General features: G+C 38.7%; 1 protein-coding gene across 7 annotated transcripts in view; it reads right to left on the reverse strand.

Moving 5' to 3' along the window:
- Nucleotides 1-22983, reverse strand: part of DOCK4 (dedicator of cytokinesis 4) — a 421803-nt gene that overhangs the window by 226695 nt on the left and 172125 nt on the right. For all 7 annotated transcript variants that reach the window (XM_088018529.1, XM_028104818.2, XM_088018530.1 and 4 more), the window contains exons 2-5: nt 10107-10190; nt 7813-7853; nt 5340-5395; nt 1263-1359 (exon numbers count right to left, since the gene is read on the reverse strand). In XM_088018529.1, the coding sequence (XP_087874655.1) occupies nt 1263-1359; nt 5340-5395; nt 7813-7853; nt 10107-10190 (278 nt within the window). The remainder of the gene's footprint in view (nt 1-1262; nt 1360-5339; nt 5396-7812; nt 7854-10106; nt 10191-22983) is intronic.

Raw genomic sequence — 22983 nt, forward strand, 5'->3', positions numbered from 1 at the left:
AAGACTCGGATTTTATATTCTTCCTAATATAAATTTTTTTTCAAACATCTGAAAAGGAGATCTGCATTTGCTTTGTAGCTTCTCAGCACAGACCCCTTGAGTTCAGTTATCTTGACTTTGCATTTATCTCATTCCAGCAAAGCTCAGCCTGGCATTTCATCTAAGACTGTCTTGTGGATTTTAGTAGTGAGTCCTAAAGCCACCAGCTCCAGGAGGGCATGGTCAGAGAAATCCAACATCAAAAGGGTTTTATTTTTAAGATTTTCTTGCCCCAATGAAATATCCTATTGCATTTTATATGTAAGAGACAACGAAAACTGTCATTCTGTGCCAATGTCCTTCACTAATTTGGATTTCCTCTTTGACAAGCTGTTTCAAATCGTTTTGTCAGGCTAAGTACACCTTTGTATTTTGAACGCATCCCTTCAAATGATTAAGCTGTTCTATAAATGTCTTCGAAAATAAAAGGAGAAATAGTATTCATCTTCCTCCAAACTTCACCACCCCCAAATTTGTGCATATTCAGAGATCCAAAGTGAGACCACTAGATTCACACCAAAATCCCAGCCCAGCCATTTTCCAACTGCGTGGGTGACAGCAAGTACCTCACTCTGCCCCATGTTCCTCATTCGTAAGTTGGGGTCATCATTTCCTTGAGTGATTGTATGGAGTCGATGAAACACTGCATATGGAGTACTTCCCCAGGGTTTGCGACATAGTAAGCTCTCAATAAGCATAATTTGTTATAATAGGTAAATAAGTACATAAAAAACTACTCCCCAAACATTAACCTGACCCCCTCCTTTTTTTTAAGAAACGTTCCTTTCTCTTGTATATTTAAAATATTCTTGTTCATTTGGCCTAAGGAGTCTATCATTTTCAGTATATTTGAATCATTTACAGAAAATTAAAATACCACCAATACTCCAATTGCACTGAAAATAAATTTCTTTCTCCTTGAAAATTAAAAATACTCAGAAAGCCTGACCCTAACTAGCTCCATGTAAATCATTCTAACTGATGAGATGCCAGAAAAATCATCTTTTACATTCCTGCAGCTCAAAAAAGAACTTACAAAGCCCATGCTTAGTGGACACACAGATTACAAGACTATGTCTTATTAGGCTCTGTATCTCTGATTTCTGGAGGACCGCTAGTGCCTTAAAGCAGGTGCTCAATTATTAGTTGATGCTGACTCCTGTTCAAGTATTTCTTAAAACAATTCTCTATCCAAAATATTATGCCGTTAAAAAGTTACTTACCACATAGAGCTGTTTCCACATGGTTCCCCAGTCTCTTAATGTTGATGTCATTTCTGTTATAACAGAGTCTTCAGTGGGAATAACCATTTCAAATTGTCTGTGAAATTAAAAGAGAAAAACAAAGTCCACATGCAATTATCATAGATAACAATTTTCTCTGAAATCCTCTGAAAGACAAAACTAGGAAAGGAAACTGCCTGTTATTTTGGGTTCTGCAGACAGTAACGAGGATCTGATTAAAGATCCGTGTGAGGAATGTTATGTGGGCCACGGCAGTACAATACCAAGAGGACCAGCCACTTCATCCACATCAAGTTTGAGGAGTGTGATGAGAAGCAGCAATATCAGAAGACTTCTGCTCCAGCCACAATGTGACCACTAAAGAACAACTGATTTAACCTCCCAAGCCCAAAAGCTTTTATGCAACATGAGGTCACTGAGCCTGCCTAAACTACGAGATAGCTTTTGCTTTTCAAGCACTATGACCATAGGACTCACAGGGAGTAACAGACTTGTTCCATGATCAGGATATTATGGCTGCAAACATCCAAACTAACTTCGTGTTAGAAGTATCTAGACACCAAGGTACAGATTAAACACTCACTTGATCTTATTAACACTTCATTTTTATTATTTATAAATGGGACCAAGAAAAACAATTAGTCTATTAGTAACGTTAGCATGCATCACTGAACTTAAAAGCTTTTGCGATCACAGATGTTAGAATATCCATTGTGCAATATTCCTCTCTCCGATTAGGGTCATATATCCTTCCTATTTCTTCTCTAAAAATGAAATACTATACTTGGAGAACATTCATACCAACACCTCCTAGGTATGTAAGTGGTCCTGATATTGAGGAGATACATGAAGCTATGGACAAAAAGAAAACCCGGATTTCCTTTATCCTCCGTGTCTATCCTTGACGTACAACAACCTTTTTCCTCATCTCGAATTTCTTTTTTCAAATTCTTTTCAGTGAGTGTGTAGGTTAAAATGCTTAAGTGGCTATGATTACTACAACTTCTCAAAAGAATGCTACCAGCTATTTAATGGGAATTATTTTCTTAACATTTGAGTATGTATGTTTTCAAGGACAGTATCTAATATGTACAAGGTAATAGCATTTTAGACACTGAACCAGGTTGTCTAGATGATCAAGGGAAAATTACTTCTTAGCATGAGGCTAATAACTGCTCTGTAGTTCTTCTGTAATGCTATATCCAAAGGGTGTATAATTGTCTTTTGTAAAGTCTTCTTGACAGCAAGTAAGAGAACTAAAATCTTCACCAAGAGAGCATGATTTCCTCATTTCAGAGTGCTGCTAAAATACTTGCTCTGTGAATATTTCCCCTCTTTCTACAGCTTAAACACAGCTGAAAATATAAAAGTAGGATTTAAAACTAGAAATAAAAGTAAACAGTAGTATATGACTTGCGACATACACAGAACCTTTTATGAAGTCTGTGTGACATTTTCAAATGATAGTGCCTTTATTTTGCTTTTGAAGCAGCTGTTGCAATTTAACTGATGAATATTTGGAGACAGAGATTATAAAATGATCAGATGTAAGGTCAAGAAGGGAACAATGAATTTCCAGGACAACTCCCCAACCTACTTAACATTTAAAAAGTGGCATGACCTCAAGCAGCAATTAAACACTATAGAAGTGGCCTCGTTGTTCATAAACCATAATTTAATTTAAGGACCCCCATCAGCCCGACAATGCTCTGAAGACCAAGGAACGATCAAAAAGGCAATCCAATCTGTGAGAAGTTGATTTGGGGTTTGTTCAACCAAAATGTAAATTTTCAAGAAGCTTTATAAAATCTCCGATTTCAGCAAAGCAGTTGTTTCCTCTTAATTATATCAAAACCAAAGTCAACGTTCAAGCAGTTGTAAGTAGTGGCCCCTGAAATTACATTTTGTTCAGTTATTCGTAGATATCCTTTATTACAGTATAAGGATACAAGATATACTTATTCTGAGATATACTTCATCCCAGTGGGCCATCAGGCTGCTGATCTTAAAATAAGAGAGGTTAACATCAAAATCCCAAAGAAGTTCCTCTTTGGGAAAGCAATCACCTGGTAATATGTGTTCTCAAATGTTCTCAGGGTCAAGTTTTTCTTCCAGTTAATGGTCCTAGAATCTAGGGTCTCAATCAATTCCAATAATTTTTTTTCTTTTTAAGAAAATAAATTTGGGTTCTACCCTCAACGTTCTCCTGTTACTTAATGTTCATGATGCCCTGTGTCACATGGGGAACCACCAACCAAGTCTTAAACTTACACAACTAAATTTTGAGACACCTTTAGCCTTATTTAAACTTCCTCAGGCTCAAGGAAGGGGACCAGACACACACCAGTTACTGCCTAGGACAAAAATAAATAAATAAAAGAAGGCCCTTATTTTGATAATGACCCACCCCAATCTGCTGTGAGAGGGAGGACTTCCACTGGGTGGAATGATGCTTGACATCATCTTTGCTAGCATCCTCTATTTCCCTTGCTCAGGGTGTAGGGTGGGGGCTGAGTGGCCCTTTGCTCTGCAGAGTTAATGGGGTAGGGCTGGTCTTGGGACAACAGCCGCAAAGAGAAATGGTTGCACGGGTCTACCCAGGTGGACACTGTAAGGGTTAGGGTAGAGCCCCTGGGGTTTCCACACTGTCCAGCCCAAATCACTAGAGCAGAAAGGTCGGAACAAAGAGTGAGCCTATGGCCTAAGTATTTTCTAGAGTTTCTTCTGGTTTACTTGAAGGGAGTTGGACAGTGTCAGAGTAGCCTGGTAGGAAAAACACCAAAAAGACTGATAACTCTACTTAATTCATTTCTAGGTGGGGTACAGCTGCACAACCTTCCCAAAGGACACACGTTTATTAAAAACAGTAGTAGCAGTCGTAATTATTCATATCAGAATTATGTTTTTAATTTGCTATTTTAAATAATTAGTACTGCTACTGCTAGTGATAGTAATATTGCTTAAAGTAGCATGTGTGTGTGTGTGTGTGTGTGTGTGTGTGTATACAGTATAAGGATCTCCTACACTTTTATCTATATAGGTAACTCTCAGGGTATTTATACCATAGACTCTCACCCACCTGCATAAGTTATTTCAATGAACTAAGATAAATACTTTGCCTTTATAGACAATGGATATAAAAATCATCCATTTAAACAGCATCCTTGGAACTCTTTTGGTAAAACTCAAGTTTGATGATCTCATTTACTATGATTTAAAATGTGCTTTAGTCATTCAAATAAACTGCTATTTTTTTTCTACTTGAAGTAAAATGTAATTTTTATGGCTGAATCTGCATGGTTTCTTCTGTCATAAAACGACAATCGTTCAATGGTCCAGTGCGTATTCCTTGTGACACTGGCAGTGAAGGTTTGGGTCCAAATCCATGACCCACTTATAATGAATGATCTGCTCATGATAACCACTTAGATAAGCAAGTTCTGCTGTTTTATACTATGATACTTTATTTGAATGATCTGTTATCCTGACAGCTACTTCAAGTCCTTTTGGAAATAGACTGGAAAAACTTCCAAAATGTATGAGAAATCTTAGGTGATCAATGAGCTCAAAGAACAGAAAAGTCATTCCCTAAAATACAAGAGTGGCTTTGTGAAGTGGTCACACAAGGATACGGTACGATCCCCAATTAGGAAAAAACAGTCAGACTTGGCTGCTTATAATCAGTGGTAAATCTCGGAAATTCTTAGGGTTTGAGACATGACTCAGCACTCCATGGGCTGGCTGCCATGCTTCTCTATATAGCAGGAAACCAAAAAGAACCAACTCCTCCTGCTTAAGATTAGTCTGATTCCATGATCTGTGGACCACGAGAGACCTCTGATGCCCTAGGTTCTCCTCTAGTCCAGCACATGCAGACGTAGGGTATTACATTTTCTCCACCAACTGCCTTACTGAAATCCACCTTTATCAAACCACACAGACAACGGCAGGATCTCCTGTAGTTCATTTGTCAAGACGATTACTAAGGCTTTCAAATTCTCAAAAAAGCAATGGTTCTGTGAAAATCCTCTCACATTAATAAAACTCATTTCTTACCCTTTGTTCTTCACACAGGCATTTTTCAAGTGAACGTAGCTGGAAGGAAAGATACCCTGCGGGAGAAAACAGGAGGTTATGGTGACAGGTGACTGGTAAGGAAGGGGTGCTTTCACAAGTCATACAACTGTAACAGTTCCAGGAACAGGGAAAAAACACATCTCTACCGCACTGCATCCATTCCTTTTATTTCCTACCATTCACTAGTTTACAAATTCAGGGATTCTTGAAAATAAATATAATCAAAAAAACTAAATCTCACTCAAAAGCATATTCTTTATAAAAGAGAAAAATTTTAAGTTTTCAGGAATTCTGCATAGAATAGAAAGCATGTTACACTGAAGAATTTTTTAAATATTGCATAGTTTTTTAATATTGCATTAATTTTTGTTTGTTTTGGTAGTTGTTCCTTTTCTTCTCCCTAAAACAGTTGTGTCTATTTTAAAATATACACTAAAAAGGGGCACCGGGGTGGCTCAGTTGTTCGGCGTCTGCCTTCGGCTCAGGTCATGGTCCCAGGGTCCTGGGATCAAGCCCTGCATCAGGCTCCCTGCTCTGCAGGAGGCCTGCTTCTCCCTCTCCCACTCCCTCTGCTTGTGTTCCCTCTCTTGCTGTGTCTCTCTCTAAATAAATCTTAAAAAAAAAAAATACACACACACACACACACACACACACACACACACAGTAAAAAAAAAATACCACTATGAATTGGGAGACAATACATATATTATGTGTTATGGAAGATCTTTTTTTTTTTTTTAAGATTTTATTTATTTATTTGACAGAGAGACACAGCGAGAGAGGGAACACAAGCAGGGGGAGTGGGAGAGGGAGAAGCAGGCTTCCCACAGAGCAGGGAGCCCGATGTGGGGCTCGATCCCAGGACCCTGGGATCATGACCTGAGCCGAAGCAGACGCTTAATGACTGAGCCACACAGGTGCCCCTGGAAGATCTTTGATGAAAACACAGCAGCAATTAATCACCAGGCTGCATTCTGATGGAACAAAAATTAAAGAAAAGACAGCATGCTAGCTTGAAGCTTTTTATTGTAGAGAAAAGATAGGGCAAGGAAATTGTTCCTTTGTTCTAAATGGGAAGTTGAAAGAAACAACATAAAAAAAAATTAGCATCAGTTTTATTGTCCATTAAATGATAACAACCTCTGAATGATTTTTGATGTATCATCAAATGACAAATTCAATTAAATATTTAGGAAAGCAAATGTCATTTGAATATGTTATCACCATTGTGGATCCAAGGATAACATAAAATTTAATAAGCAAATTCTGTACATACAACAGTAGTAAATAGACACACGTTAAAAAATATATTTTTTCTTCAAAATTTAACTCAATATGGTAGGATTAACAAACAGAGTAATTATAATTCATAAGAAAAAGTCAGAACTTGAGGTTAGAAGAGTGGCAGAAATAAGCCATAATATATTTTTTTAAAATTATTCCAAATGGATAATTAAGTACTGAAGCTACATTTGCATGTGCCTTGCAGATGTCCAAAAATAACTTTAAATGAGGGCTAAAGTATCTTAAAAAATTAAATTTTTACATTGTTTTGTTCCTCAGGCTCTCTTTAGAATGACCAAAAATAAATGAAATACAGTTATTAAACATAGCTGGATGATCCAGAAAAAGGTATATTTAAGCAGAAAGGCAGGCAGAAGAATTTAGACTACTTACATTACATTCTGAGAGTAAGCAATGATACAATTTCTTATCTACAATCCTAATAAAGCCAGAATTAAACCAAGAAATGAACATGACATGCAAGAGAATATTACAGAATGTGGGAAGTATGGATGAAAGTTGGAGAGATTAGAATACAGTAGACAAACACAGACAATAAATAGTAAGGATGAGTGTCAAAGTCATAAAGTATACAAATGACAGGTAAAACAAAAATCATACTACTTCCTACTGTAATTCCTGAGGATGTATATGAACATATAAAGGATGAGTCTTAATTTCTGTCTGGAATGGTAGGAACAGGGAGATCTTTATAATATGGTTTCCCCATGTTTCACCTGCCCAAACCCAAAAGGGAATCTTACTAAGCTGCTGAAATCCACGTGTTTCTCTACACCACTCTTTTACAAATGACACCACAGAAAATTCCAAGATTAAATACCTCTATTCAATTTTTCTTTTGGAATATCTATTTCCCCCGCTTGAATTTTAATTTCACTCTCTGCTAAACTAACACTTCAAAAAGATTTTGTTTATATATAATGAGCTTATTAAGGTCTTCTCAGTACAAACTGCAAGAGCTATATAAGATTATCATTTGAGTAGCATGTCTTAACGATAATCCAAGTTCAAAGGAATTTCCAAAATTATGAAAATCTGTATTGCCATTTGGCATTTCAACTAAGAGTCCCAACTGTAATTTCAATTATAAAATAAAATAACTTAAAAAAATCCTATAATTATGACTATGAGTAATATTTTTCATTACCTTGACATTTGGGTTTTTTAAGGCAAATCCTCTGTACCAGCCTGCGGAGAAATAATCATGGTCATTATTTTGATAAACCACTGTAATATTTTAAAGAAAAGAAATGATAACAAATAAATCTGTCCTTTACTGATGGAATTTTACCCTATAAATAAATATTCTGTGTATGAACAAGATGGGAGTTGGATTGGGCGAAACTATAGCTCAAGTGACTACTAGTTTGTGTTCTATTAATAAACTGTTTAAGAAATTGTAATGGAAATTTATATGAAAAATAGAAACATGCATAATGGAAGTACAGGGCTTGGAATCAGAATATTGGGCTTAAATTCTGGCTTTTCTACTTATCAGATTATCTTATTCTGGGCAAGTTAATTTATGTGAGCATAGTTTCTCCACATTGTATAAAAGGCTACATTATGTCTCAGGGAAATTCAAGAATCTGCACAAGATTTAATATGTTTCCAATTTCTCTTTGCCTGACTACAAGGCCCAGATCCTATCACCAAAGCATAGGTAGGGCTCAGCCAACAGTCACAGAGTAAATTTGCACATCCTTAAGCCCATCATCTAGGGTTAGGATCAGTCTGATAGCATAAGAAGAGGGAAATCAGGTATCATCCATCAAGAAAAGTGATGGGTACTCTTATCAGCAAAACGTCCTACCGCCTGAGCTCACCCTAACTTTCATTCTGTAGAATGCCTATGACTCAACCTCCAAGCAACTCTGAATCAGTATTTTACAGCACTATCCTGAAAGAAGACTGTATCTTTTTATAGTTTAAAACAAGTATAAGGTATATATGTGAAAATGTATAGCAAATAAATATCCCCCATAAATGTATTATTTTCAACTTACAGTTTCTTCATGGAACCATTTTGTTTATTGGTAAGAAATTACCATGCAACAAATATTTTGTTGAATTGGACTTTTTTGATTAATTGGAAATATTTGAACATTGTATTTAAATATTAAATATTTATATAAAATAATTTATATAAAATTTCTATAAGTATTAAATATAAATATTAAAATTTGTTTGTTCCTTATAAGATATATTGTAAAATGCCATGACTAACAGCTTTAAAGTCAGTCTGAAGAAAGCAAAATGAATTGAGCAGAAACTATCTCAGGATTAATAAGATCCCTTAAAGACAGATCCAAGAAATATATCCATTCTTAATTATTTTAACAGAAACCAAAACTTTTTGAGAACTGCAAAAGTCTCATAGAGAGGTCTCTGTCAAAGGTTTTTAGGTTACAAAACAGCTTCCATTAGTTATGGAGCCCATTTTCATGCACCAATTCAAAACAGATTTTATATTCATCTGTATACAAAGTAAAAATAGACAAAATGCATCTGACAATAGTATGGAAGACCTTATTATATTTTTAAAGATATCATTTACAGTACACAGAAATGTCCATGTATCACCACCATTTAATGTGAGGTTCTAAGTAAATATAAGAGTTCTGTTTGGAGGAACACAGTTTAATGAATCTTGACATGACAGAATGTTATCATATTATAAATTCCTATTAAGAACAACATTTCAGGAGGAAAATGGGTGGTTTGGGATATACTGATAGGGCTTTAAAATGTGGTCATCTTGTTAACGAGGAAAAAAATAGTCATTTCAACTGGGATCTTTTTAAATACGAGAGCTTAAGGGTGTTTTGTGGAACAGGAATGGAAACATTTGACAACATATTAAGTATTTGATTTAATGAGTTACATGCTGCATAAATTAATAAAGTTCTTACAATATATTCCACTAACATTTCAGATGCATTGAATAACTTTAGTTCAAGTTTGGGGGTGGCAGGGAAGAAGACTGCTGACTAGAGCAGAGTTGGCCTTGGCAGGAGTCCTCCCCAAGGCGTCTGATTACCTAACCTTGGAGAAGCCATTTCTGCTTTGGACCTCTGTTTCTTCCTGTCCTGGGGGACCGAGTAGACCCTTGAGATTCTGAGAAAGACCTTCTAGTTTGGCACTGAGTTATGAATTCCCACAAATACAGTAGCTAGCCTCAACTGCTTTCTATGGTGGCATCTAGTGACTATAAGGAAATAATACTAAGAAAAATATATCAGCTTAAAAACAGCAAATGATGCCTTTCCATAAGCCAAACACTGAATACGCAAGAAACAAGCTTTGCCAAAAATGGTTCACTGGGACCACTGGAAAAATCCCAGAAATTAATAGAAGGACAGAATTTGTAAACATTATGAACTGTCCAATGGTGAGGAGGTTGGTTATACAACCTCAAGTAATCATCATTAGCCCACTTACCATCACACTTTTCCAGGATCTGAACTGTATCTCCAATTTCCAATGACAGGCCATACGAGACAGTTCCTCGAAAACTGGCAATAACTGTAAGAGATGTTACAGAATATATGAAGATAATCATATCAGTTATAGCCAGTTATACTACTTACTATTATATGTTACTGACTAGGAAAAATGAATGTGAAGAAGAAGTACACTTTGAGAGCTAAAACCTGCTGTCATATTTAAATTTTACAGATTTTTGAAGAGAGTCAATCTAGTTTATATATATATGTATAGTTTATATACTTTGCCAACTTCTGGGTCAAATAAGTGTTATAAATATGAATTCTAAAGATACGGAATTTACTAAAATAATACAAAATACCAAGAGTATTACTCAATAATCTATGTGACAAGATTATTTCCTGACGAGCCTGGGTCACTTACTGCTATATTCACTCTTCATCCAGATTCCTTGCCCACCGTAGTTACTCAATAAATATGTGTTCACTAACAAATGATGAATACATATCTTACTTGCTGTTTAGCTTGGTATACTTTTCTATTAATGTTGCTTGAAGGAGATTTCTTTTTTCCTAGACTGTAAGCTCCTCAAGAGAAGAGACTGCATCTATTTACTTGCTAATATGTCCCCAGGGCTTAGCCAAGTATGTGGCATAAAAGCAGTCTTCTTGAGTAGTAATCAATAGTAACATTTTATTTGGTCATGACTAGACTCCTCCCCTAGGACTAAACACACAGCCACCATGCCAATTCCCATATGCCTTAACTCTCGGAATAGGGTGTGTGCGTCCAGGGGTGTGGGTAGGGTGTCACCATTCAGCCTTAGCTAGTGGTTATAGACTGGCTGGTTTCTGAAACATTTCACAGGGCTGGGCAGGACAGGATGTTAATACCAGAGAAAGCGTGGATAGGTTAGTCATGTCTGGGTAACTCGAGGAGTTACAGAGAGAACGAAGCACAATAATTCTCCCCAGGAGAGTAATGCCTGAGTCAAAAAAGAGACAAGGATGGAGAAATAACAAAAATGCACCTCAATACATGAAAAAAGAAGAGACATCTCTGGCTCAATACAGTGCACTGTAATCAACTTGCAATTCACATTAAAAAAAAAATGATAGTAAACGCTTTGAGCGATTTTTAAAAGACCAAAATTTTGGAAGTGAATTTTATAATTCTGTCTCAGATAGTGAGGTTTAGATACACCCCCAATCCCCAAAATAAATTATTGCTACTGTTGTGAATGTATTTTAAAAGCTTGAAGAAACACATGAATCTGTCAAAAATCAGGACATGCTGATAAAAAATGGGAGCCCTTTGATAATCTCAAAACAAAATTAACAGTAGAGATCAAAACACAGGACAGAAAATATAACCCACAGTACATGAGATGGATGCAAATAACTGTACAGTAACCAAGTTAGAACATTTTAGACAAGCACTAATTCATGATGTCATTCTCTAACTATAGTCATAAATACCATATGACCTCATATTGATGTGCTAGATGTTCGCTCAAAAAATAATACAAGGTCTGTGTATCTTGACAGATTATCTCAAATAATTTTCAGAGACCTCTTCTTCTAAGAGATCACAACTGAACAGACACTAGACTGATTACAGAGCAAGCTTGCACCCAGAACTGCCTTTCTACATTCATGAAGTTACCTTGACCGCTCACAAGCCTAGTGGTTCCACACTGCTCCTCTTCGAGATCTAAGTGCATGGACTCCCCAACACAGCTCTCTATATAGCTCTGACCACTCGTAAATGCCCTGGTAACCCCCAAGGCTGCATGTCCTCTCCTAGCCCTCATCACCTCCTTGAATACAGTAGTACCATTCCTGGACTTCATCTCCTCTTCCTCCCTTCATTCTTCAGCCCACTCAATCCAGCCTTCATTGTGCTCTGAAACCACTCTCGTGAAGTCACCGTCCCCTCACTGTGACCACACGCATATCACTTTCAGGAGTCTATCTTCTCTTGAACCGTGTCTCTCATACTCCCCAGCCTTCTTCTGCAGACCTTCTTTTCTTAGCCCTGTTCTTAAATGTTGGTGTCAGCCCACATTCTATGCCCAAGATGCTGAAGCATCAAGGCTGGGGAGCAGGACAATAGCATCAAACTTGGCATCATGAGACATGAGTTTGAGCCCAGGTCTTACCAGTTATTAGCTGTGTAACTTTAGTCAGGATACCTCTCAAAATCTGCATCACCTCCATCAGGCAAATGGGGGTAACAATAAAAGAACTGCAAAAGGTACTAGAGGATTAAATAAGGTGCCTTTTGGAAATAACTCTCTACACTCTCTGGGACATTCTAGTCATTTAATAAATACCTCGGTTATTTAAACTCTACTTTTTCCTTTCTACCCATATACATTCTTCCTCTTTGGAGAGAGTTCCAAGACTTCTAGAATCACCTGTTGACATGTGGTTTGCCAAGTCCCTCTCCAGTTCTGATTTGTGCCCTGAGAATCTGACACAAACTTGCAACTTGTGTATCTCTGTTCAGATGTCTAAGCACCTAAGACTTAGCATACCTCCAGCTGAACCCGTTATCTCCCCTCATCCTCTAACCAAATCAAGCTATTTTCTTTCTCCCAATCACGTATTCTGAAATGTTAATCTAAAGTATTATTCTATTGACAGTCCTGCTTTATCCTGCTATTACTAAGTGGATTTCTCTGTATCCCTCCACAGGGCCGCTGTGAAGACTTCTAGGTGTCTCCCTGGTTGTCCTTCCTCAACACAATGTCCACGATGCCCCTAGTTACCTTTGATTCTGTCACCTTTAGGCTTAAGGTTTTGTGGGGTTTTTTTGTTGTTTTTGTACATGTTTTTCTGTTTCTGTATGTAGCATCAGGATAATTTTTATATTTCTTCCATTAGATTTCTATTTCAAGGTGATTAAACATATTGTGCAGTACTGGACAAGAGCTTGATCAGGCTAATTGTTTTCCTTTTATTTCATGCTGCCATTTAGCTCATACAATCCTTAGGTGTCTCCAAACCAGATCCTCCTCCACCGTTCCCAGTTCTATTGAATGCTAGCACTATCCATCGACTGGAAAGGCCAGGAACTCAGGGGTCATGCATTGGGCCCCTCATCCCCATATTCAATCCATCACCACATCACAATCTTAACTCGGAAGTATCTCCCGAAGGCACCTTTTCTCAATAATTCTGCTCCCACCACTCTCCAAGCCTTGCCTGGCCTTCTCCCATGCTCTCCCTAACAGGTCCATGTTCAGATACTCAGTATCCTCCCCAATCCCCTTCTCACATGACAGTTAAAAAGGCCATTTCAAAATGCACATGTGATGTCATCCTCCTTCTAAATATCTCAGAGCTCTGAGAATAATATTGAAATCAGTACCACAGCCTAGAAGGTCCTGCCCTTCTTAACCCTGACTTTCTGTACTCCAGTTACAAAGACCTTCTGTCAATACTTTGGTTACCATACTCCATCATACACTGGACTCTGCCCATGGCTGACTTCCTGCAAAGACTCTTCCTTTCACTCCTTGCCAAGTGAGGCCATATTCCTCCCACAGATATGAGCTGAGTGGTCAGTCACTTCTAGGGCAGCCTTCCTTGATGCACATCCCCTCATCACAACTACATGCACTCGTGGCAACATAGACTACCCAACCACACTCATGTGTGCACATTTTTGAATGATATCTCCTCAATAAACCGTTAAGTTCCACAAATTTAAGGACTGTGTTGCTCTTAGCTCCTCATTGTATACCCAATTCAGTACAGAACTTGGTACTCAATCTGAGCTCAGTAAATCACCACTGAGGGAATGAATGAGGGTGTGGTCATTATTGCTAAATACTCTTATCTTAAAGAGGCAGGTTCCTTATTATTGCCAACACTATTTTTAGAGGGTACTCAAAATTTTAAGATCCAAACTGTATTACCTATAAAAACTCATGCTTTCATAGGAATTGCTGAAACTGGGATGACAGTTCGTCTGGGTTATATCTGTGTATCATCTCACTTCTTATCCAAGCAGTCTATATGGGTGAATGCTGATTTTACTCATCAGCTGTATAATATTTGAAAACAAATAAAAGCATGCTAATAAGTTCTCAATCTCACTGGGCTTCAGATGCCTCCTCTATTAAAACAAAAGAGGTAGACAACATAACCTCTGCTCAGTCATACCCCAAATAACAGCAAGCTCTCTCTTGCAGCCCTCAGTGCCTTTATACATATTATTCCCTTTTGGGGAGTTGCCCACCCACCGCTTAGACACTGGGAACTACAAGTAGTCTTAGTTTGAGTTCTAGCGCCAAGGTTAACTCTTTTGATTTCCTGATGCTACCCTTTTCCTTCCCCCATCCTTGCTTCACGTGGAATCAATTATTCTCTTATCTGCGCTCCAAGGGTACTCTGACCACACCTCAAAGAGGGTAAGGCACCACATAATATTATACCACTTTATTCATCTGTGTCTACTTGAGAATATGAACTATTTCTAATTCACCTTCAAGACCCAGTATATGAGTGTCTGAGTACAGGAATGGAGAATGAACACACACATGGAATAAAGCCACTTAAAAATAGCATCCAGGTTTGAGAGATTCACAGAATGTTAGGGTCACCTCTTACAGCCGAGAACACCTGAAAGTAGGTATTACACTGCAGATCACATTAGAGAGTTGCACTTTTATTTTAAGATTTTATTTATTCATTTCAGACACAGAGATACAGAGAGAGAGAGAGAGAGAAAGAGAGAGAGAGCATGAGCAGGGGGAGAGGCAGAGGCAGGCTCCACGCCGAGCCAGGAACCCGACGTGGGGCTCGATCCCAAGACTCCAGGACCACGACCCGAGCCGAAGGCAGACGCCCAACCATCCGAGCCACCCAGGCGCCCTAGAGAGTTGCACTTTTTCAAGATATGGTTCAGGCATGACTTTGAACTTTACCCTCTAAAATGGCAAGGCATTTTCAATCTGAGTTACACAAGGAACTCCACCTTGCAGGGTACTAAACTTGTCAGTGGATGGATGAATGCTGTATTATTTATGCTTTGGGTTATGAAAAAGAAAGTTGAAAGGGAAAGGCAGTTCTAGGCAAAAGAGCAAAAGATTTGAAAAAAGGAATGGCTCATGTTTAGTAGTGGGAGCGTGTGATGTATCATAAACTAAGCAAACTGGTTTAGCAAAGCCAAGATTCACAAGATAACATAGGCTTTCACAAAACCTCAATTTGCATTTCCATCAAATATACTTTATGTTATTTTTAGATTCCATTGTGGATACAACTTTCCAACTAAATCTCTTTAAGTTCCTTCAGGGATTTTTGCATGAAACAGGTCTTTTTAACAAATAGTTGAAAATCCACTTTGTCCCCAGTTATTCTAAAGAAGCTATGGCTTTATAAAAAAGTCTTCAGTGTATACTTTCCAGGGGCATTTTTTGCCCCCAGTAATGCTGGAGTCTACTGAACATGACCACACACTGTCTTGATCCCTTGATTTGCTTTTGTTTTCTTATAAACAACTTTAGTAGCTACAGAAAAGATCACAGAGAATGAACTCTTCACAGAACTGAAAATGTAAAGGTCCAATACTATTGTTTCAGTCACAAGCCTTGAGAGTATAATTTTAAACAGCACATATAAACTCCTATACGGTTTTGTGTTCATCTCTGCCCACTTGTTATTACATAAAGAAAATTATTTGGATTAAAAAACATGCATATAAACTGAAGTTATATTCAGGTCTTTTAAAAATACACACGTAAGATCAAAGTGTTAAATGTAAAGCATAATCATCTTGAAAATCATATCATAAATAGATTTTTATGTTATCACTGTTATCACTCCTGTTATTCCTTTATATAATAATAATCAGTTTAGTACCTATTGACAATTTATTTGAAATTAAATGGCTGTGGGAAACATCCTCATATAGACTTGGAAGTATTTTCTATGAAGATAAAAAGAAAGCAAAATCTTTCTGTGAAGCAGGGACTCATACCTTAGTTTCAATGATACTGTTTGTTCATGCAAGCAACAAACTCACATTTTAAAACTTTTAAGCACTATAGAGAAATTCAATCACAGAGTTCTATGACTTTTAAAAGCAAAAATAGAAAAAAATGATTAAAAAAACTACTCTTAAGTCAATCATGTAGCTCTACATCACAGACAATAATAAGTTCATCATCATTGTCAAAGTAATATTTACGTGATTCTGCTCACCACAATTCAACCCTGGCAAAGGCTGCCCCTTGCCCTTTATGGGCTGACAATCGAAGATGAATGGAACATAATGTAAAAAAAAATAATGAAAATGCTTTGTCCCTTGTGACACAAAGGAAGGAAAAGCATCTCTCAAAGTCAGAGTTTGGGCTTCATCTTTCTAATAATAGGATCTCCGACTCATGAACAGGTAGTGGTCTGAAAGGTCACTTGTGAGCTATTTACAACACAGAACATGGTGCTATTGTCCTCAAATCCTGAGACTAGTCCACAGAATCCTATTTAATACAAAAATGAAACTGCTGTTTTTCGCCACAAAAAATATGCTATGACTGCACCAGAAACCAAATAAACATGTTGATGTGAGCAACTGTAAAATCTTGACGCACAGCAGTGACAGAAGACAGTGATGAAGCAGGTGTTGACCATGTAGGCATGCTAAAGAAACGCTTCCTCAGAGCACATTTAAAAGTGGTTCTTGCCTGTGTCTACATTCATTTCACATTGTACGTTCAGCTCTGGCTTGTCACGGATGTATCTACATTGAGGTTTATCAGTTTTGAGTGTCATTGGTGGTAGGGGGAGCACAAATGGAAAAGGGGAGATAGTAGGATTTCTGAAGGACCTGGATAAGAGCTGGAAGAGACATAAAACGGGAAAGGAGATTAATGAGAAATTCTTTCCAGGGACTTTATTTCTTGAAATGGTGAACTGTGGAAAGAGACAAGGGGTCACCTCTCCTGCACATGTACAAAATCCTCCTGTAGGCAAAGATACAATATGGTGGGGAAAACCAAGATACTAGTCTAATCAAAGACTCTTCTTTCTTTATAGCTGTCTAGAATAGGGCTTGAGGGCAGACAGAAGTCACTTGGAGATGTCTATTGGTACCATCACTAGTACAGGACAGAACTGTCTTTCCACAGGTCCTCTCTCTTTCCCTTCCACAGGTTAGGAGCAAAGTTGTCATTCCTAACCTCAAGGGACTCCAGGCTGGCTATCCGCATGACAGCAGGACTGTGGAAGCAGATGGCCCAGAAAGACCGAAGAAAAAAATCAGATGAAATGTGGGAGGGGGGCACCTGGGTGGCTCAGTCACTTAAGCATCTGCCTTGGGCTCAGGTCATGATCCCAGGGTCCTGGGATGGAGCCTGGAGTCGGGCTCCCTGCTCGGCGGGGAGTCGGCTTCTCCCTCTCTCTCTCTCTCTGCGCCTTCCCCCCACCCACCCACTCCACTTGTGCTCTCTCTCCTCTCTCTCAAATAATAAAAAGAAAAGGGGAGGGGGGAGAAGGGAGAGGAGAGAGAAAAGAGAAAAGAAAAGAGAAATGTGAGGGCAGAGATGGAATGGGAGCTCCTGAATATTGCTTTGATGCTGAAAATGAACTAAGGAAATGAAAGAACTGCTGTGCTCCTTCTCATCCTCAGACTTGCCATGAGCTTGGGATGTGGCTCCGTTCTGGAATGGTCCATGCCCGAAGGCCTCGTACACCTGCAGGCACACCTGAGAGGCACAAATGTAGGCATGCTGACAAGCAGGATTCCATTCCGATACCACAGTCACTACGGTCAGGCTTGAGACATGTCCTATGACTCCCTTCTGGCCTGAATGACTAGGAATCAGAAGCGCACTGAATAAAGTATATTCGTTTCTGACATTTCACAAGGATCACCTGAAAATGTATTGCTGTCCTTGACTGTTAAGAGGACAGTGCTCAGGCGCCTGGGTGGCTCAGTCGTTAAGCGTCTGCCTTCGGCTCAGGTCATGATCCCAGGGTCCTGGGATCGAGCCCCACATTGGGCTCCCTGCTTGGCCGGGAGCCTGCTTCCCCCCCTCTTTCTACTGCTTTCCTTGCTTGTGCTCTCTCTCACTCTCTCTGTCAAATAAATCAATAAAATCTTAAAAAAAAAAAAAAAAAAAAAAAGGAGGACCGTTTTCTCAGGGACTGCAGACCTTCATTCTGCTTGAACCACTGCCATTTGGACCCAAGGTAAACATCACGTCTGGGGGAGGCTGCTGCAACACCAAGAAACCCTCTTCAGAAACACATGCCCTATTCTCCCAGCTGCGGAGAGCGTTAGGGCAGGTGGCCCTTGGCTGCCAGCCCCCTTCTGGAATGGTCTCTGCTGAAGAGAGCTGCTTGGCCCAAGGTCATGCCCTCCTCCCAGGGTAGCCTGCATCTGGTGACGGACCGGGTGGGAGTAAGAGGGCCACGTCCTCCTGCTACCGCTTGGTACCACTCTGAAGGGTCACTCTAGCTCAAGGGACCAACGCTGTCACTGGGCCAGCCTCACAGGTCAACTTCTCCCTCTGCCCTGTCCCGCTTCTTTCCGCTCCCCTCCATGCGTGTGAACCCCAAGAGCACTCCCTGATAAACACCCCACAAGCTAATCTCCAGCTGAGTCGGCTTTCTAGAGAGCCCAACCTGCTACCAGCTTTACAGCTTTACCCATTCAGAATTTCTTCCTTGCAAAAGTTATTTTCAAGGGAGAAGGAAAGTAACCTTATTGCATTACTACGTTGTGTTAAGGGTTTTGCTAAATTCTTTAGGTATTATTTCTAATCTTCTATGATGTAGATGTTTCCATTCCCATTTTAGAGATATAGAAAATGAAGAGGAGAGAGGCAAACAAGGAAACAAGTCAGTGGTATCAGGAGGGAATTATTCCACCTTAAGACTCATTTGAAGACACTGTCACTGTGGCAATAAACGAACCAGTTTTATTCTCCAGAGTTACAAACATATTCTTCACCTTCGTTTTAATGCTACAAATGCAAAGGCATTTGCCTAAGCGGCTACAAGAATAACTGAATGTCAAACAATAAAACTCTGAACTAATTATTGCATCAGCCTATCAGTACTTTTTAAAAACAACTTAAGATGATAGAAAAGGTTATGGTTTTGGCCAAGTGCCAGCCAAGAGGAGGGAAGAGACAAAGTTTAAACAATTATCTCAAAAGCATCCCAGCACTTAGGAAAGGGAGACAAAGTTAAAGAGAGAGCTGGAGGCCTGGGGCTTAGCTCCCCTACTTATGAGCCACATGGTCCTGGGTCCTTCCATTTGCTATCCTGGGATGACGTCACCTACCTGGCCTTGCTACGGAGATGTCACAAGGATCACACAAATGTATGAAAATGGGATTTGTAAGCCTACAAAATGTAAGGAAATATGGGACATTATATTTTCATCATCATTGCTAACCAGAAACTTGGAGGCTGGACCTGAGTCTGTCCTAGGCAAAAATACACTTACAACAGTAAGTCAAAAACTCATTCTGTTATTACAGCTTCTCGGAAATCATTATTAACAAGTTAAACTTAGAAAGATTCAGGTTTAGCCACCTGAGGGAGATAAAAAAAAAAAAAGCTGATAAAACAGGACATCCTTGGCAAATGAGACTGATAAGGAAAGTAATGGAGCAAAGTGGGATTTTCCTAAAATGCAGAGATAGGACAGGAAGGAGATTCCGCTCCAAACATTCACTTTGCCTCAACAGTACTTGTCTGAGGGGTAACAGCATCAGGAGGGAAAAATTACAAGATGGGCTTCATGTCACAAAGTGGAATGAAGTAACAAGAAACAATCAATGCTTTCTTTCCCCATGACCCAAAGGAAGAATTTTCACTACAAAGCAAAATACCATTTCCAAGCAAACATATTAAAACTACCACCAACTATTTGGTGTGTGTGTATATATATATATAAATAGATGATATATATAGGATATATATACATATATATGCACATATATGTGTGTATATATATCACATATTATATATACACATATATAATGTGCTCTTTTCCCAGTGTGAGGTGGTTAATATGAAAATTATGCTATTTAGGAGAATTTCTGAAACACAGGATTAAATTTCCTGACATTTAGGGGCAGCTGGGTGGCTCAGTCGTTAAGCGTCTGCCTTCGGCTCAGGTCATGATCTCAGGGTCCTGGGATCGAGCCCCACATCGGGCTCCCTGCTCCATGGGAGGCTTGCTTCTCCCTCTCCCACTCCCCCTGCTTGTGTTCCCTCTCTCACTGTGTCTCTTCTGTCAAATAAATAAATAAAACCTTTAAAAAAAAAAAGTTTCCTGACTATTTTTTAAAGGTTTTTTTGCTATAAGGGAAGGGAAAAAAAAAATAATCTGTTGTCTTCCTGTGCCTTTTCTTCCCTCTCATTTCTCTCTCCAAGAACTAAATACTCAGTCACAAAACAGAGCAGAACTGAAGGGCACACCTGGACCTCAGCATCTATGCCATCTGTACCACAGCGGAATGACCCCCAGGCCACCCCAAATTGGGGAGAGCCCAGCTTCTTGTCGCAGCCTCTTCTAACATTCTGTCCAAACTAATACTCAATCCTGTCTTATCTCTGGTCATTCATCTCCCCCCACACAGTGAAGCATGCGTATTTCTAGTTTTTCCTCCATAAGCTTTTCTTTTTTCAATTTGAAGTTTGACTTCCATTCCCAAAGTTGACTTCTCAAAAAGTCTGCTAGTCTGTCACCTGCAACTTGCATAATTCCCATCTGAAGGGAATCAAATTTTACATTCCTATTTATTACCCCCCTTCTGCTCTGATAATTAAGCCAGCTTCCAATTTTGAACAAACACTAGTTCTGACTGGTTTGGGCCATTGAAAACCAGTCACAAACAATTTCTTTAGAAAATGGGGAGCCAGGAACAGTTCGATGGAGAAATAAAACAAAGTCCGAAGTTTTTTCAAAAACCAGCTCTTATACACTTATCCAGCCTTGTCCTTCATAAACTGTATTCAACAGTCACAATGAACCTCTTATCTGCCTGAGCAAATGCTTTTCCCTCTACCTGGGATTCGGGCTTCCTATTGCCTTTCCCCACCAGGTGTTCTTCAAAAAAACTCAAGCATCTTCTTCAAGAAAGGATTACTCCATGTACCCCTCCCATGTACATCTCTCTGGTACACTCATCACCTCTAGTTTTGCAGCTCCTTTATGTTTCCAGTGCCTAGCACAATGTATGACACCCAGTGAGGACTCAAAAAATATTTATTGAATATACAGCATAATGAAATCACCAAGGTGTGCAATTTCCTCATTTATTCAGCCAGCGGCCACCTTCTTCTGTGTGCCAGCTCCATGGTAGGCACTGGAAATACAATGGTGAAGACAACACTTGGCACCTGCTTCACTGAGTTCATAAATCATGAGAAAGAATGCTTCTTACATCTTCTGGTTCCTACAAAATGCATTTATTTTGCAGCCCCAGTAACTTTTTTTTTATTTTTATTTTTAAGTAATCTCCACTCGTAATGTGGGGCTCAAGCTCACAACATCAAGAGTCACATGTTCCACCAACTAAGCCAGCCAGGTACCCTTCCCCAGTGACTTCTAAATGTACACAAAACTGACACACTTACAGTTCTATTTATTCTTATGTGAAAAAAAACTGAATCCATGCCTATTTTGTTAATGTTTAATTTTGAAATAATTTCAGATTTATAAGAAACTTATAAATTGATACATCCTTAACTTCCCTTCATCAAATATTAAGATCTTAAATAAATAGAGCACACTTACCAAAACCAGGAAGTTAATGTTGATAGAGTTCTATCAACTACCCTACAGATCATATGCAAATTTCACCAACTGTCCAAATGATGTCCTTTTTTCTGGTTAAGGATCCAATCCAGGATTCCACATTACATTTCATTGTTATATTCCATTAGTCTCCTCCCATATAACGGTATCTCAGTCTTCGCGTTTCATGACCTTGATGCTTTTAAGAATACTGCCCAGTTATTTTGCACAATGTCTCTAAATTTAAGTTTGTCTGATATTTCCTCATGATTAAATGTAGGCTAGGCAAATTTGGCAAGAATACCAGGAAGTGATGATGAGCCCTACTCAGTGTACCTTATCAGGAGAACTACATTGGCAATGTGTATCATTACTGGTAATGTTAGCCTTGATCACTTGGTTAAGGTGGTTTTCCCACTATAGAGTTACTAGTTTTTCTTCTGTAATTAACAAGTATCTTTGAGACTATGCAAATGTACTGTTTTTCATCATACTTTATAGCATCCATTGAGGATTCTTGCCTGCAACCTTAGCCATTTAACTCTGATGTTTTTTCATGGGGTTATTCAGACACAGCTGAATTATCTTAATTGCAGTCAAAACCTATAATGGATCCTTTTTGAAGTGGGCACAATATCCTGAGTTTAGTCTTGATTTTTTTAAGCATAAGGCATAAAATTAACACTACTGCTACCAGAGGCATCCTTGAGATGACCTACTCATATCAAACAAAATAAAACCTTAACCTTCACTTGTTTTAGAAAGTGAAAAAAATTAATATTTTTGCTCAATTTTCAGTACACCACGTGTCTTCTTCAGGTACTATTTCCTTAACCAATGAAAGTGTGTGTGTGTGTGTGTGTGTGTGTGTGTGTGTGTGTGTGTGTGTGTGTGTGTATTTGGTCAAAGACAGCTTTTGAACTGTTCCAACCCAACATTTTTAAGGAAAATTGGATGGGTGCTGTCATTAACTAAAGCCATCTGCAGGTCTGAATTAAACTTTTGGGTCTTTACTGTACTTACCGGTGCCTAATAAGGGAATCATGGTAAAATTTGCTACTTCTTTTATTTCATGGAAGGAATCTAGCCTTCTATGATGGCT

This window comes from Eumetopias jubatus, unplaced genomic scaffold, assembly GCF_037043125.1.
Source record: "Eumetopias jubatus isolate StellerSeaLion01/CBP00866 unplaced genomic scaffold, mEumJub1_p1.0 scaffold_14, whole genome shotgun sequence".
In the NCBI taxonomy this organism is placed as follows: domain Eukaryota; kingdom Metazoa; phylum Chordata; class Mammalia; order Carnivora; family Otariidae; genus Eumetopias; species Eumetopias jubatus.